This window comes from Rhynchophorus ferrugineus, unplaced genomic scaffold (genome assembly GCF_030347505.1).
Source record: "Rhynchophorus ferrugineus isolate W39M unplaced genomic scaffold, kcgeb_rfMv2 rfM4, whole genome shotgun sequence".
Classification (NCBI taxonomy): domain Eukaryota; kingdom Metazoa; phylum Arthropoda; class Insecta; order Coleoptera; family Curculionidae; genus Rhynchophorus; species Rhynchophorus ferrugineus.
The window spans coordinates 32511700-32527473 of NW_027472583.1; the positions used below are offsets into that span (position 1 = coordinate 32511700).

At 33.4% G+C, this 15774-nt stretch overlaps 1 protein-coding gene and 1 long non-coding RNA gene across 8 annotated transcripts in view; one reads left to right on the forward strand and one right to left on the reverse strand.

Moving 5' to 3' along the window:
• LOC143195284 (voltage-dependent calcium channel type A subunit alpha-1) overlaps nucleotides 1-15772 on the forward strand; it is a 182784-nt gene extending 167012 nt beyond the window's left edge. For 5 of the 7 annotated variants that reach the window (XM_076402290.1, XM_076402288.1, XM_076402289.1 and 2 more), the window contains 6 exons: nucleotides 1370-1491; nucleotides 1552-1709; nucleotides 5365-5577; nucleotides 6884-7074; nucleotides 7133-7398; nucleotides 12558-15772. In XM_076402290.1, coding sequence (XP_076258405.1) covers nucleotides 1370-1491; nucleotides 1552-1709; nucleotides 5365-5577; nucleotides 6884-7074; nucleotides 7133-7398; nucleotides 12558-12597 — 990 coding nt within the window. In that variant the 3' untranslated portion in view covers nucleotides 12598-15772. The remainder of the gene's footprint in view (nucleotides 1-1369; nucleotides 1492-1551; nucleotides 1710-5364; nucleotides 5578-6883; nucleotides 7075-7132; nucleotides 7399-12557) is intronic. The other 2 variants (XM_076402295.1, XM_076402293.1) reach the window with 1 other exon arrangement.
• LOC143195286 (uncharacterized) lies at nucleotides 9571-11258 on the reverse strand. The gene is made up of 3 exons (XR_013005510.1): nucleotides 10173-11258; nucleotides 9992-10117; nucleotides 9571-9939 (listed from the first exon to the last, which is right to left on the reverse strand). It is a non-coding gene; the product is annotated as an uncharacterized LOC143195286 (long non-coding RNA).
• Nucleotides 15773-15774: the final 2 nt, after the last annotated feature.

Genomic DNA, 15774 nt, shown 5'->3' on the forward strand with positions numbered 1-15774 from the left:
TATACAAAGCTCATATTAGTCACATATTTTACTTAAATTATAAAATTCGTTTATATAGTTCCATATATCCATTTATATATATATATATATATATATATATATATATATATATATATATATATATATATTAAGGATCAGTTAAAATAGTTGGCATATTCATTAAAATATATGTTTTGTCAAATTATTATTTGGATTTGTTTGTGATTTTCTTCATATAATTCACGCGAATCACATGTAAGAAATTCCGAATTGTAAAAATTACCTATTTTTTGCCTTAAAATAAAATTAACAATATATTTCCATACAATATTTCCAGATCATGTTATGTCCAATTTACATATTTTTGAATCACTCCCATGAATTTCAATTAATATTTAAAATTGCTGCTCTTGTATTTTATTTATATCTTATCCAATAACATCTTCACAGGTAGTCCTAGCCTCTAAATCTCTATATCTAAATAACTTGAACCAATAGATATTGAAATAATCAAAATGTATTGATTACCACATTTCCTGTGAAAGTTAACCAATTAAAATATTAATGGACACCTTTAAAGTTATAAAAATTTATTAATTCTTACTTGATATCAATCGACGTATCTGTATTTTTATGGACAATATATTTCTTCTAGTTTGGAATCTAGAATTCGGCAAATTTACCACCTATAGGAATGTATTTAATAACATATAAGAATTTTTACGAGATAATAGCAAAAATCAATCAAATAAAATCACTAATACACATCTAGTATACATATACTACTTTTTAAATATTACAACCAAATTATTACAAAATATTTAGAACCAAATGTATCTAAAAGTTCTAAAAATTAAAATGTATTAATGTATACAAATTTAAAAAATTATGAACGGAACTAAGAAACACCCTGTAAATACGGGGGGCATCCTAAACATATTTAAAACACTGAACAAGTTCAGTTGGTGACTAGTTTTCGTTTGCTCCCTGTAATCTAACCAGTACTGTTACTCCTTTAACAATATCTTGGCACATTGTTTATTCTGCATGTCGTCTATTTCTTAAGGTTTTTATTGCATGTTTACATTTTTTACTATCTATTTAAAAACGTTGCATAGATGATCTGTCTTATGAATGAGGTACATGTTCTTAGAATTTACTTAGTTTACTACTTATAACAATCTAATTTTCGAGTTTTCGTTTTTTGTCGTTCTTTTTGGTTTGGTTGTTTTTTGTGGTATTTGAACTGTTTCTGTCCAGTCAATGCGGGAGATGAGGAGGGAGGTATCGTTTACTCTTAACCGAATCAGTTCAAATGCTCGAAAATAAACAGTGTTGATAAAATGAGTCGTAGACGAGTGCACGCGCTTAGATTTTGGTGTTTCTGTAGATGACGGAACTGCAGGAGGTACTAGGTTCCAGGAGACCTTCCTGTGAAAGCACAGGAGACCAGCAGCATCTTCATCCCTCCGGATACGGATCGAATACCCATAGAAGAAGCCCTAGTATTAGGTAAGTAATGAGCTAAGTACCTAATGATGTTGGAGAGTACAATGGTTACGTTTCTCGCAGGAGAGGAAACTCACCGTCACTCCAGAGAAGCCCATCTCCAAGAAAGAAGCATCCGGGCCACCTTCATCACGATATCGGCTTCTCTGACACGGTGTGTGATATTGTTGGTATCGTCAAGCACGAACATCAAAGATCGTCCACCAAAAGGCTGCCCAGGGGTAAGTTGAATAATTTAATTTTTGCTTTTCATCGAATTCTCATAAGTTTATCATTTTCACCAGTACACTCACTATTTAATATCAATCACCATAACTTGACAATAAATAATTTTCTATAAGATTATTTTATTATAAGAACCGTGAATTATCTATTATTTTGAAAGCGAAAACTTGAGAAAGGTTAAACTAATTTGATTTATATTGGAAATATTTATGGTTTAGGAAACGTCCAGGTTTTTTTTGTAATAATTACATCAAACCAACAACGGGACAATCAAAAGAGAAAATGTCATGTATGTCAAATATAAAATAACTATATGCAAACAGTAATTTTGAGTCGTATTCTAATTGTGTTCCTGTAAACATTTAACAAGAAGAGTTGAAATATGCCAGATGCAGATAATTAAATTTATTTTATGGGAAATCTAAATACGGAAATTGATAGGCATTGTGCTCATAATCCAACAGTGAAGCAAACCTATCTCCAAGAAATTAAAGAGATAGATGTAGGTGATACAAGATTCACCTGATCATCCAGTATTATACATTTAAGAATTTCATTACAACATATGCGTTATTAGTTTTTAAACCTTATAATTTTGATATTTACTGCTTTTCCCGTCTGTCTGATGACATTTCAACTCCAAGTATGTTAAATAAACGTGTTCTTTGAAACTATTCCAAAGCTAACTCATACTATATCGGGTTAATACAGAAGGCAAATAAAAATATTTAGTTGACCAAATTTATTGTTAACCAATACATTGTTTTTCAATGAAATATAATCGTCGTAAGCCTTGAATAGGACTCGTGGATTTTCAACAATTCCGAAAGTTAGGAAGGTAGATATGATTGTCTTATGAATATATTTTTCGGAAGTTTGCGAAGCTCATTTAATTTGCCATGATCACAATTTTTTAAGTTAATCATGTTTCCTTGATAAAAGTTTAAAGGGAATAATTTAAAAACCATATGTTACTAATACGTGTTATAACATTAATTAAAATAATTAAGATCTGTATATTAAAACATATTAAAATAACTACCTCAAGAACTGACACTAACTAACCTTCTTTGAATGGCTTCTTTAATTAAATCTAACTAACTAATCCATTAACTGCCAATAAGGAACAAAGTATTGAACATTTTAATTTGTAGAAATAATGTTCTAATTGAGTAAAATAAAATATAATTATCATACTATTCTTAGTCGTCTTTCTTATATAAATTTGCTTTAACTCTTAAATAGTTCCAATAATACGGGAATAATCAAAAGTAACATAAAATCTTCCATAACACTGCTTAAAATTAAATCATTTCATTTAACAATCATTTAACACACTTACTTTCCGTTTTCATATCGTTTCACATGTAAAATATATGGATTTATCTTCCGTTCAAAATTGCATTTCCGGCAAACCGTTGCCAAATTTTCGTTTTAAAAATTACGCGTCCGTAGTTTACGTACAGCAGAAACGTCGAATAATCTGCCGTATAAGTGTTGGAGTTGGCAGCGCGTCGAACTCGTAAAGTAAAGTTCTATTTTATATATATTTTTAGAGGGAACATATTAATGTGTCTGTTTTATCAGAATGTACATGTGAAATAAAAACCCAACATATGCTAGAATTTCATCCAAACATAAAATAACTAAAAAAGTTCGAGAACAATAAGAATCGTCTGTCCCCTTTGTTTACAAGGTATTTAGATTTTGGCAAATAGCTTTTGATTTCATTTGATGTTTCGTGAACACAGAACAGTTAAGAAACATTGTTGCTTAAGAACTGAGGATTGATTGATATGGTTTTGGAGACATAGTGTATCATCGTAATACAGGTAATTTTATAGGTTGTTAAAATTTTCCTGTAAATTTGCATTTGTTTTAATTTTGGCTCAGGTTTTGTAGTAAATGCAATTCCTAATAAAGCACTAATGGAATATTGCAAGTAATAAATACTTTAATCTGCGTATCAAGGAGTGTTGCAATTGCTCAAGAATAATAGGTTAATTGAAAATCCCCGGCCAGATACATAGATGGCGCTACTAGAATTAAATCTATATGTTTTTTAGTGAGCCCTAACCCCCAAAAGATGCGTGTATAAATTTGACAGCTGTCAGATCATTAGTTTGTGAATTATAGCAATTTGAGTGAAGCAACGTTTGTTATTGTAAAAAAAATGGAAAAAAGCATACAGTTGAAGCAAGAACCTGGCTTGATGCCGAGTTTCCGGACACTGCCCCAGGAAAATCAACCATCAGGGATTGCTATGCTCATCAAGCTTAAACGTGATAAAATGAGCACTGAAGACGGTGAACGCAGTGGACCCCCAAAAGAGGTTGTTTCCGACGAAAACATTTAAAAAATCCACAAAATGATTTTGAATAACCGTAAATTGAAGGAAATAGCAGACCCTCTAAATATATCAACTGAACGTGTACATCATATCATTCACGAATATTTGGGTATGAGAAAGCTCTGTCCATAGTAGTTGCCACGCGAGCTCACTTTTGACCGAAAACAACGACGAGTTGATGATTCGAAGCAGTGTTTGAAAATGATCAATCGTAATATACCCGAGTTTTTACCTCGATATGTGACAGTGGATGAAACAGGGCTCCATCATTTCACTCCAAGTCCAATCGACAGTCATTCCAGTGGACTGCACACGATAAACCCGCTCCAAAGCATGGGAAAACGCAACAGTAGTCTGGCAAGGTTATGGCGCCTATATTTTGGGATGCGCATGGAATAATTTTTATTGACTACCTTGAAAAAGAAAGGACCATCAACAACGACTATGACATAGCGTTACTGGACCGTTCCTCAGCCACCGTATTCTCCAGATCTGGCCCCAGTGCCTATTTCCTGTTCTCAGATCTCAAAAGAATGCTGGGAAGAAATGTACGTCGAATGAAGAGGTGATCACCGAAACTGAGACCTATTTTTAAGCAAAAGACAAATCGTACTATAAAAATAGTATCAAAAAGTTGGAGGATCGCTATAATCAGTGTATACCCCTTGAAGGGAATTATGTTGAATTAAAAAAACTAATTTTGCCAAAAAAATATGTTTTACATTATGGTAGGCCGAGGGACTTTTTAATTGACCTGTTATATGCTTTAACCATGCCAAATTTCACATCCCGATTTCCTCAAAAATGGAGGCAAATTTTTCGCTAAGCCGATTAATATATAGATTATGGCTAAATTACATTAAACTACCCCAGCAATAGTTAACATTCATGGAAGAATGCGCATTGGTATTTTGCTGCCAAATACTACCATATTCTAAGCTACGCTACAGTCAAAATGATTTACTCTTATGTGCGTAAGGTTTTCATATTATTTTGTCCATCCCATTAAATAGCTTATATAAAAATAATAAGATTAGAATCAATAAAAATGTTGAGAGCAATTGTGGAACAAAAAATATTGAGTTCACAAAAAAGTTCAAAATGTTATTATAAGTCTTCAAAAAGGCTCATAAATTACATTATGTAAACATTTAATTATATCATACAAAATGTTACCCCATCATGAACGTAACCTTAGATTCACAACTGACAATGCACATAATAATATAATCACAATCACTATATTATATACAACTACACAAAACAATTGGGCACAAGACTTTCTTAAAGGTGTCCTTAAGAATTTTCTGCCTTAGGTTCGTGGTCTGCGTCCACCAGTCCGGCGAGGTCACCGTCGCCCACCAATAGTGGTTTCAACCGCTACAATTCCAGATACGGTCCGCTCAGATCGTCTAGAAGAGGTGCAGCCTACGGCACCACCAGTCTGTGTCAAAGATCGAGGAGTCCCAGTCCGACACATCCGGTGTCTCATCATCAGGGGCCTCCTTTCATAGGTATGTCGTTCGATGTCGGTAAGAACTGCTTTCATAAATGTATTACAAGGTGATAATCTTAACTACAGTATATCCAAAGGTGCAGTGAACTTACGACATCTCAATTTATTACGTCAAAGCGATGCAATGTTACCGCATTTATGTTTTGACTTTTAGTTTGTTTTGGTATTGACATTCAACAACAGCAAGTAAAATAATTAAACAAAAATGTTACAGAATATAATGTGTTTTAACATTATAGTATACCTAATCCATATATTATCGAAGGACTTATACTACAGTTAATTAAGCAGCCACCTAGTTTGTAGGATATTTTATTATATCTACATTGAATTATTTTGTAAAGCACCTAAATTAGATTTAATCACTTCATTTTCTTATTTATCTTTTTTCTTTATATTTATATTCTTTTTCTTAATTTATGATATCTGCAAAATTGCTAGCATTCATTCTCTCCTCGTAAATTTTAGCCTAATGTTATATATATATATATACGTCTATCTGCACATAAATATTTCACACTCTATAATAATATCTTCTGCAGTTATGCTATATTAGTTAAAGACTCACCTTCAGCTGTTTTCACTCTCATAATCCTGTTTGGGTATTGTCACCATTTATCTCACGTCCAGAAAGATTCATTCACTCATAAAAACATCAGCAGCTTAACATATAATAGTAAGTACTTTACTGGTAGTAACGAACCTCATCACCTAGTTCCTGGTGGAAGTTATTGATAGAGACATAATCTGTTCCTGACTGAACATTTATTTGCCATCGGTATTTTCAACCAGGGTTATTAAAAATATTATGCAGCGATTAGAAATTTACCAAAACAAACAAAGCGACAAAACAACATTTACCAATTTATAACATCTTACGAGTATCATCACTAATGTTTTGGAAAAATTAACGAGCATTTGACAACCGAACGACTTTTGCCAGCCTGCAAAAATTTGGTTACATGTTCGAACGTATCAAATAGCGTTGTATCTTTTTTTAACTAAAATAAAATGAGAAGACAAACACTGTCTGATATTAAAACTAATTTACAAACTGCAATAGTTCACGGCTACTTTGGATAGAGTATATATGAGTTTTTTTTTAATTTACAACAGTGAAGCTTAAAACCTTGCAATATTGTAGATCAAAAAGTAGAAAAGCTCGGTGTTGATATATACTCTTTGGTCTGCACAATGACCCCTGTATCAGTAGAGTTTGATACGTACCTTATTTGGCACCCTTCCAAACCTCTAAATGTGCACCAACCAAATTATTAACGGCACAAGACCGCCTTGTATTACAGCTGGTGCTGTGGTAGGTATCCCGATGCAGCAAAGTGCCGCCCACAAAGGTTCCATGCAGCATAGCCACCCGCTATTGGGCGGTAGGCGGGGCCAAGGGCGGAGACTACCACCCACGCCCTGCAAGCCGTCCACATTGCAGCTGAAGCCGGGAACCATCAATTTCCCGAAGCTAAACGCTAGCCCGACTCACGTACGTATTTACGATCTGAACTCAGAGACTGTAACTAAAACATTACGACTCTCTTTAGATACAAACGCATTCAGCTCACGCCACGCCCCATTCCTATCCGCACAGCTTCCCCAGGGACAGGGAGCCTCTGAGGGAGTTTGCAGTCCCGCCTCCAGTCACCACGCCCCTCACGGGTCCAGCAAATCCGATTGCGGGGCAAAACCGGGCGTCGACGGGGGACAACCCGCAAGCGCCACTTAGCTTCGAGCAGGCAGTGCAGTTGGGTAGAGGGGGCAGAATGTTGCCCAGTCCGGTGCCTAATGGGTATAAACCCAAACCATCCAGGTACATGCCTCCATTGTTCTCCATTGTAATAATAATATTTAAAAAATCGATTAAGCACAAGAAAGTAATTTCGATGCTGTGATATGTAAGTTTTATACATAAATAATGCGAAAAATATTGTGTTCGGAATCCGAAGAAGCTTCCCTAGCATATTGCAAATATCGAATCATTGCCAAGAAAGGCAAAGTGTTTGGTAGGATTATCACAGAATTCAACTGCCTAGTATCACCAAATAGTTATATCCAGGGAGACGATTAAAAAACAGTTAAAGATGGTTAAAAAATTGGTCAAAAGAAAACAACGCTAAACCAACCATAAGTGCCATAATTTTGTTGTCGTAAATTTTTTATCCTCAGTATAGCCTCAAAATGAAAATGCTATTTCACCGGCCCGTTGTTATATATTTTAACGTAACTATATTTCAATTTATTCACTTAGTTCAACATTATTCAGATAACTTTCAAAAGAAAGCTGTTAAAATTTCATGATATTCTTTTCAAAAGTTTGAGTTGTTGTGTAGTTTTAGCGATAACCTCTTCATTAGAGCGAACATTCTTACCGGTGAGCATTGAGGTCTGCGTACAGCCAGTAGTTGCTGGGAACCTAATCTGGTGAATATAGTGGATGTGGGAGCAATTTGAAGTATAATTCAAGTAGTTTAGCGATTGTTTTGATTGACTTGTGGTGTATTGTCTTGTTGAAACACATTCTTGCCATATGCGGTCGTTTCTTTGCAACTTCGGCCTTCAAACGCTGCAATAACACTATATAATATTCACTGTTAATGGTTTTTCCCTTCTCAAGATAATCGATGGATATTACACCACGCACATCCCAAAATAACGAGTGTGTTGTTGTGCTTTTGGGCGCTTTGGGCGAGGTTCGCCAGTTGTTATCCACTTGTGTTGATCCATGTTTCATCCATTCTCACATATCGATGCAAAAAATCCAGGCCTATTACTTTTAAACATGGCCAGAATCATCTTCGTTTTTGTTTTTGATGAGCAATAGTGAGCAAACGCGGCCCCACTTTAAGCAGAGCTTCCTCATAGTCAAATGCTCAACCAACACGTTCTTTTGACATATTTGCGATGATCGCTAACTTACGCATCTTGACTTTTAGATCATTCAAAACGATTTTGTGGAATTTTTTTTATGTTTTGGGGGTGTTACCACCTCATTTGGACGTCCTATGTATTCTACATCATCGGTTTCTCTACGACCCCATTTGAAGTCAGCAAATCAACGTTTTATTGTTGCTTCTGATGGAGCGGAATCCTTGTAACACTCCTCAAGCCATTGCTTCGCTTAAACGGCATTTTTTCATCAAGAAACAATGTACAATTAAATCACGAGAATATTTTTGGTCCATTGCTTTGAAATTGACAAAAGTAGTGTCACTCTTATCACAATAACTCATGACCTTATGCGAAAAATATCTTGAAATGTTAACAACTTTCTTTTGAAGGTTAGTATTAATTTAAAAAGCGCTGAGTGCAAAATACTAGCGCCATCTATGTGTTAGGCATAGGCATTGGGACTTTTCAGTTAAAGTGTTATTCAGAGCAGATGCAACACAATAAAAACATTTCCACTCAAAGCTCCAGTAATTTCATTTATTAATTAACTAGAGCGTTATCTGTTTCTGACAAACTATTTATTGGCTTCGACATTTTCAGCCATACTAATAGTAAAAAGCTCTTTTTAACTAGAGTAAAATATCAATGAATATATCGTCTGATACTAAAACAGGATACATTAAAAATCATCGTGGTCCGGTAGATTGAATATACGCACATGGGAACAAATTGGGACGCTGTGGGTGACTCTGTGTTTTAATTATAACCAAGATTCTGAAACCGGCATAGAATTAGTCTTTAAAATCAAGTGATAATGTAAAAGTTTTATATTAACCTATATATACAATACAGGTAAATATATATATATATATATATATATATATATATATGTATATATATATATATATATATATATATATATATATATATATATATATATATATATATAGTAAAGATTGACCTTTAAAAACAATAAGAAGATGGCATTAATTTATCGAAACATTTTAAAGGACGTAAAAAAGAAAAATACATCATAAAATTTAAAGGATATAAAATAATGAACCTTAACTATGTCATATACCATTTACTAAACTATCACATATCTGGACAATACAAATGTATAAATAAAATTTTACAATAACCTCCTTAATTAATAATAACCGTTAATTAATTAGTTACAATACAATAAAAGTTGCAATAGAACTTTTTCCCAAATAAAGAAAAGCATTTCATGGTAAAAAGGTTTATCACTAAAAAAACACCACCATATATAATGAAATTAACACTCAAGTACCTAAAAACCCAATAGTGTTAATATTTTGTCTGCTTTTCTCTTGTTTGGTATTTTGGTAGATTACTCTTCGTTATCAGCCTATCATACAATAGCAAGTACAATACTTTCCCAAATAACTACCTTTTTAGAATTAATGGTATGCAATCTTTTCCTGCACTTCTCCAATGCCTATAAACTGAACGATTACTTGAAATTACTTAAACATATAATTCTCTATTACCTTGTCACATATTGGCTACTTGTACTTGCTTTAGAATTGAGTCGATTAGCATTCTTAATACACAAAAATATACTTATATAGACGGACTTTTTTGCCCTTCACTTTTCTTGCCTTATCGTGGTCTGCCTAGAATTTATTCCTAAGACAATAATCACATCGATACATTTATGGAAATTACTACCTTGAGAATTACTCCTTATAGAGTTGTATATTAGGCTTCTTGACTTCTTGAAACTTTTTGCTCTCTGAAAAATTCTTTAAGCAATAATATTTTTTCTTTATCGTACTGTGGTTTCCAAATTTCAAAGCCTTACAAATTCTTAAAATATATATTAGATTGTTTAACATCTGAATTATGGATCCGACAAAAATACTGCCGAAATTCACTGAAATCATCAAGTTGAAGACACAGAGAGGGCAGATGATCCTTTCTGTCATCGGCTTTAGTTATGCAGCAAGCTGTTAGTGATATTTTTGCATATGCCAATTTCTTTTTCTTGCTGCTAAGCGTGTTTTATTACAAAATTGACAAATTAATTTACATCAGTGCAAAATTTATGTCATTTGATTTATCCTATTTGTAACAACTGCAACTAAACTTACCCTGCTCTCCCTATATATAAATCCTGTTAAAATGCTAAAATATTAAATTAAAATACGTTCTTTAGCCATATTGCTTGCTTTAATATATAAACAAATAAGTGGCCAATATTAAACATGAACAAACAGAGCAACAAACCGAGCAATACGGTTTATCGCCATTTGAGAAATGCAGTGTTGCCAAATCTAGAAGTAATAACTATATATTGTACTAAATAGTACAAATCGTATCTACTCTATTATACAACAAAATATAAAAGTTATTTTCAGAGAGTCTTGTTAAATAAATGAATTTTCTAAAATTAATTACATGCATAATTCAAATAACCTAATACTAAATTTGGCAACATGAACTTTTTGCATTTTGGCTTCCTGGGAGTATATTGCGCCGACCGATATGCGAATAGTGCCGAAAGTAGCCGAATCTCTGGACCACCATGAATTTTACCGTATACTTACTAAAACGAACTTACAAACTGCAATAGGAAATATATCATACATCTTGATAACATGAGTTTGCTGGTATTTGGGAGAGACTACAGTTTATTTGGAATAGGAAATGGGCATAGGTGTGGATTGCTTAAACCACCCAGTAGTCTTAACCTGATGCTACTGAATTAATTAGTCAATATTTTCGACATCGGGTATTTTAGTTCAAAAATTACAGAAACCTGATGTTCATTATCATTTTCATAATTCATATTATATAATAATTTTTTATGTATTGAATTTTTTCTCATTAATCATACCAGCTCCACCTAACACCAATCAACACCAACCAGCTATTTATTAGATCTTTTATTATGGGTAGGCGAACAGGTCAATTGAAAAGTCCCCGGCCTGACACATAGATGGCGCTACTAGATTTAAATCCATATGTTTTTAGTTGCCTCAATCATTTTAGTCATCTCAAGGCGCCTAAAGGCGACTAAAGATGCGTGTATAAATTTAACAGCTGTCGAATCATTAGTTTGTGAATTATAACATTTTGAGTGAAGCAACTAAAGCAACTAGCCGATACTCTAAAGATACCAACTGAACGTGTACATCATATCATTCACGAATATTTGGGTATAAGAAAGCTCTGTGCAAAGTAGGTGCTGGGCGAGCTCACTTTTAACTAAAAACAACGACGAGTTGATGATTCGGAGCAGTGTTTAAAGATGATCAAGCGTAATAAACCCGAGTTTTTGCGTGGATATGTGAGAATGGATGAAACATGGTTCCATCATTTCACTTCGAAGTCCAATCGAAAGTCATCCGAGTGGAGGACACACGATGAATCCGCTCCATAGCATGGGAAAACGCAACAGTCGGCAGGCAAGCTTATGGCGTCTGCATTTTAAGATGCGCATGGAATATTTTTCATTGACTACCTTTAAAAAGGAAGGACTATCAACAGCGACTATTACATAGTGTTATTCGACCTTTTGAAGGACGAAATCGTCGAAAAACCGCTGCATTTGAAGAAAAAGAAATTGCTGTCTCACCAAGACAATGCACTGTATCAAAAATCCATGAATTGGTATTCGAATTGCTTCCTCATCTACCGTATTCTCCAGATCTGGCCTCCAGCGACTATTTCCTGTTCTCATATTTGAAAAAAATGCTCGCTGGGAAGACATTTTCGTCGAATGAAGAGGTGATCGAAGAAACTGAGGCCTATTTTTAAGCAAAGGACAAATCTTACTACAAAAATGGTATCGAAAAGTTGGAGAGTCGCTATAATGAGTGTATCGCCCTTGAAGGGGATTATGTTGAATAAAACAAAAATAATTTTGGCAAAAAAAAAGTGTTTTACTATGGTAGGCCGGGGACTTTTCAATCGACCTGTTATAAACGGAAATTATAATAAGCGATGAAAATTAATTAGAACCTTAAAAGCTCATATACAGCCGAAATTACTTTCACGTCAATTTGATATCGAGTTCAACAGAAAAGCTAAAAAGTTAAAAATCGTTTACAGATCTCGCCATTCCGACTCAGATGACGACGATTGGTGCTAGCAGAAACTGAACACTCTATAAAAGAGTAAAACCCGGGAAAAATTGTGCGCGATTCGTATTCCACTTTCGTTTTAGTCCACCCGTTCGCTCTACCGCAAAACCTCCCCGCCCTCCTCACTCCTTACTGTTTACGTGCGTGATAAGGGACTTACCTGTCTACCGAAAGAAGTAATCAACCCGATAAACTCTTCAAACACTTCAGCATAAATCGGTTTAGTTTAGGTGGCGCTCTCGAACTCTATCCGGTTCCACGCGAGCGTTGTCGAAAATCAATGGGAACATTCGAGAAAGTCGCGATAATCTATTGAAGTTCGTACGTATAGCGAATCGATTTTTCTTTTCGGCCAATAAGGAATTGATTATTTACGCCTTAAAGCGTTAACAGATGCCAGTGGCAGCTGCTGGTTCATATGGAAACAAGTGCTTAACGATGCTCAAGCGAAATATAAAACCGGCATTCATCTCGATTTTTTTGATTGACGCATTCTACTCCCCCATAAGTTTGTTTACACTGTCAGTGTTTACCAACTTTAATACCAAGGTTCGTTCTATATCCACGCTAATAATAGCTTCGGATAATCGTTTTTTTAGTCGAAGTAATCCAAAAACAACATTCCCCCGCTATATTTTCGTTTACGATATAGTTTTGGTGCACCAGTAAGAATGAAACTAACACAAACGAACTCCTTATAAATATAATAGTGTTAATGATGTTCGGCTACCAAAGACTTGTGAATATGAAGTTCTTTATAATATACATATAAATATATATATAAAAAGACAGTTTAAAATTATTAAAAGTTTTTTAACTACTGCCAATCTGTATTTAAACTAAATCTGATAGTTAACAAATATTATTTTTATCATAATTAATGCATAATAAAATAAATTGTAAATTGACAGTGCTCGTTCTGGTGGACGTCACGTGATACGACTCTCTATCTCTCTCTCTCTCTCCCTCTCCGTTTTGCAGCTTGATTTAACTGAACTCCATCAGAACAACCACTGAACATTGTGAGACGGTTGGGATTTTTCTCAATAGTGCCAATATTTTTCTTAAAGGTAAATAATTTATAAATTAGTTTCAGCGATGAACGAAGTCAGAGGTAGATGTAAGCGTCCAAGTTTCGTTCTTTATTATGTTTCACAAAACACCGTATGATACCTTATATGATTTTGAACCCATTAAAGATGATTTAATAGTTTATTTTCGTCTTTATTTTAAAACTAAATGACAGGAACTACAATGAATAACTGTCAAATGTCATAACATTATCCGTAAGTCTTACTTGCCATATTATCAATATTATCTGTTAACTTATAATCATTTATCGGATAATATTTACAAAATTTCAATATTACAAATTTTCTATATTAACAAATATTAACCAAAATTTGATATACATTAACTATTAAATTTGTTATTTAATCCAGTACTCATAGTTATATCCTACATATTTTTATCCATTTTAATTTTCAATTTTAAAATATTACATTTTTTTCGATTAAGCATACTAAAATAAATTTAGTTGTGTTTTTAATAATACGATAAATAATATTTAATAATTATTAGTGAATATAAATATTTTATGAAAATAATAATGTTAATTGTAAAGCACCTGTATGTTTTTTTTGTTGTTCACTGATTAGTTTTGTTTTCGTACAAAGCATAACCATAATTTGAGATATATTAAGTATTAAATTTAACTTAATTTTGTTTTATACTCAATATCATATATAATCTAACTATTTTTGTCCATTTTAAACTCAAATTTATGAAAAAAGTTAATTGTAATTCTTAATACACCTTTTGTTACAAATTTTCAATAATAATCTAAAGAAGTAAATAATAGTGGATGTTCTTAAAATTTTGGTACGAAAAATATCAATAAAAATTTTAACTGTAGATCAAATTTTCATTTCAATCAAATGTTTAAATTCGATATTTTTATTATTATATAAATATAATTATATTTTCAATAATCTAGTCATTGTTATGTTGCATAGAAGTTGTCATTTTGTTTCTGTCATGTTGATTTTCGAGCTGACAACTCTCGTTTCTTTCGTGTCAATTCGTATCGTTTTCCAACGATATTCAAGCAGATTTTTCTTTCATATAAGATTCAAACAGGCGTGGTCGATACGTGTTAAATGATTTGCCGGATAAGTGAGAATAATTTTTGGGGCCAAGTACTTTAACTTAGGTAGTTGTGAAAAATCCCAGCCCGACGTATTCCGAAAAAGCGGGATAAGCGGCAACACTGTAAATAGCCTTTATTAAGTAGTACATTTTGAATTCTAGTAATTGTTAAGTGAATAAAATGAGCGGCCCGACCGACCGTACGGCTCAACGGTGCTTGAGCTGCACGTAATCGATCGGTAACAAGAAACGTTATAATTCTGAACATAAAACTTATATAATTCTTCCCTAAGTGCTTTATATGATACTATTAAAAAAAAATGATGAAAAAATGTTGTAACCGTAATATTTAATTGTTATTTTCTCGTTAACTGAAAAAAAGTAAGTTTTATCTAAGAATGAGTAAGAGCAAAAAATTACAAAGAACCAGTTCGAGAAAAATCATCCCACCATCAACAACCTCCCCTTTTCCCCTCCCCTGGACCGGCCTTCAACGATTTTGTTTCCCGCCAATGGTCAACCCACCGAAGCCTACGTGATTTTTCTCGAACCTCCTTCGAATCCACCTGTTAATGTTACCTACATAAATTTGTTCTGTGATATGAAGATAAGGTGTAAAAAGAAGTAAAAAAATGTCATTGTTTTTTTGCCCCCCATATTGTGTACACGTCGTTTTTTTTTCTGTTCGACTACCGACAAATACCCCCCGACCCCCTTCCTAGATAGTCACACTCGTAAATCGTGGAATAAAAACCAACCAGCTGGATTGTTTCTAAAAAAATGTTACAGGCATATCATGGGTTGTTACTGCTCTGTTCATCGTTGATTTTTGCAGTTGGTTTTTGTTTCTGTACCAAAACAAGATTATTTTGTTATTTAAAAACGATGCCTTAACACTTAATATTATATATATTTGAAGAATATATTATATATAATAGGTATGGATGTGAGTACGTACACCATTCGTGTGACCTACGTTCGAGACGAAATAGAGAAAAAAAACAAATTAAACTTAATAACGTTCTAGCGGTGCCGTA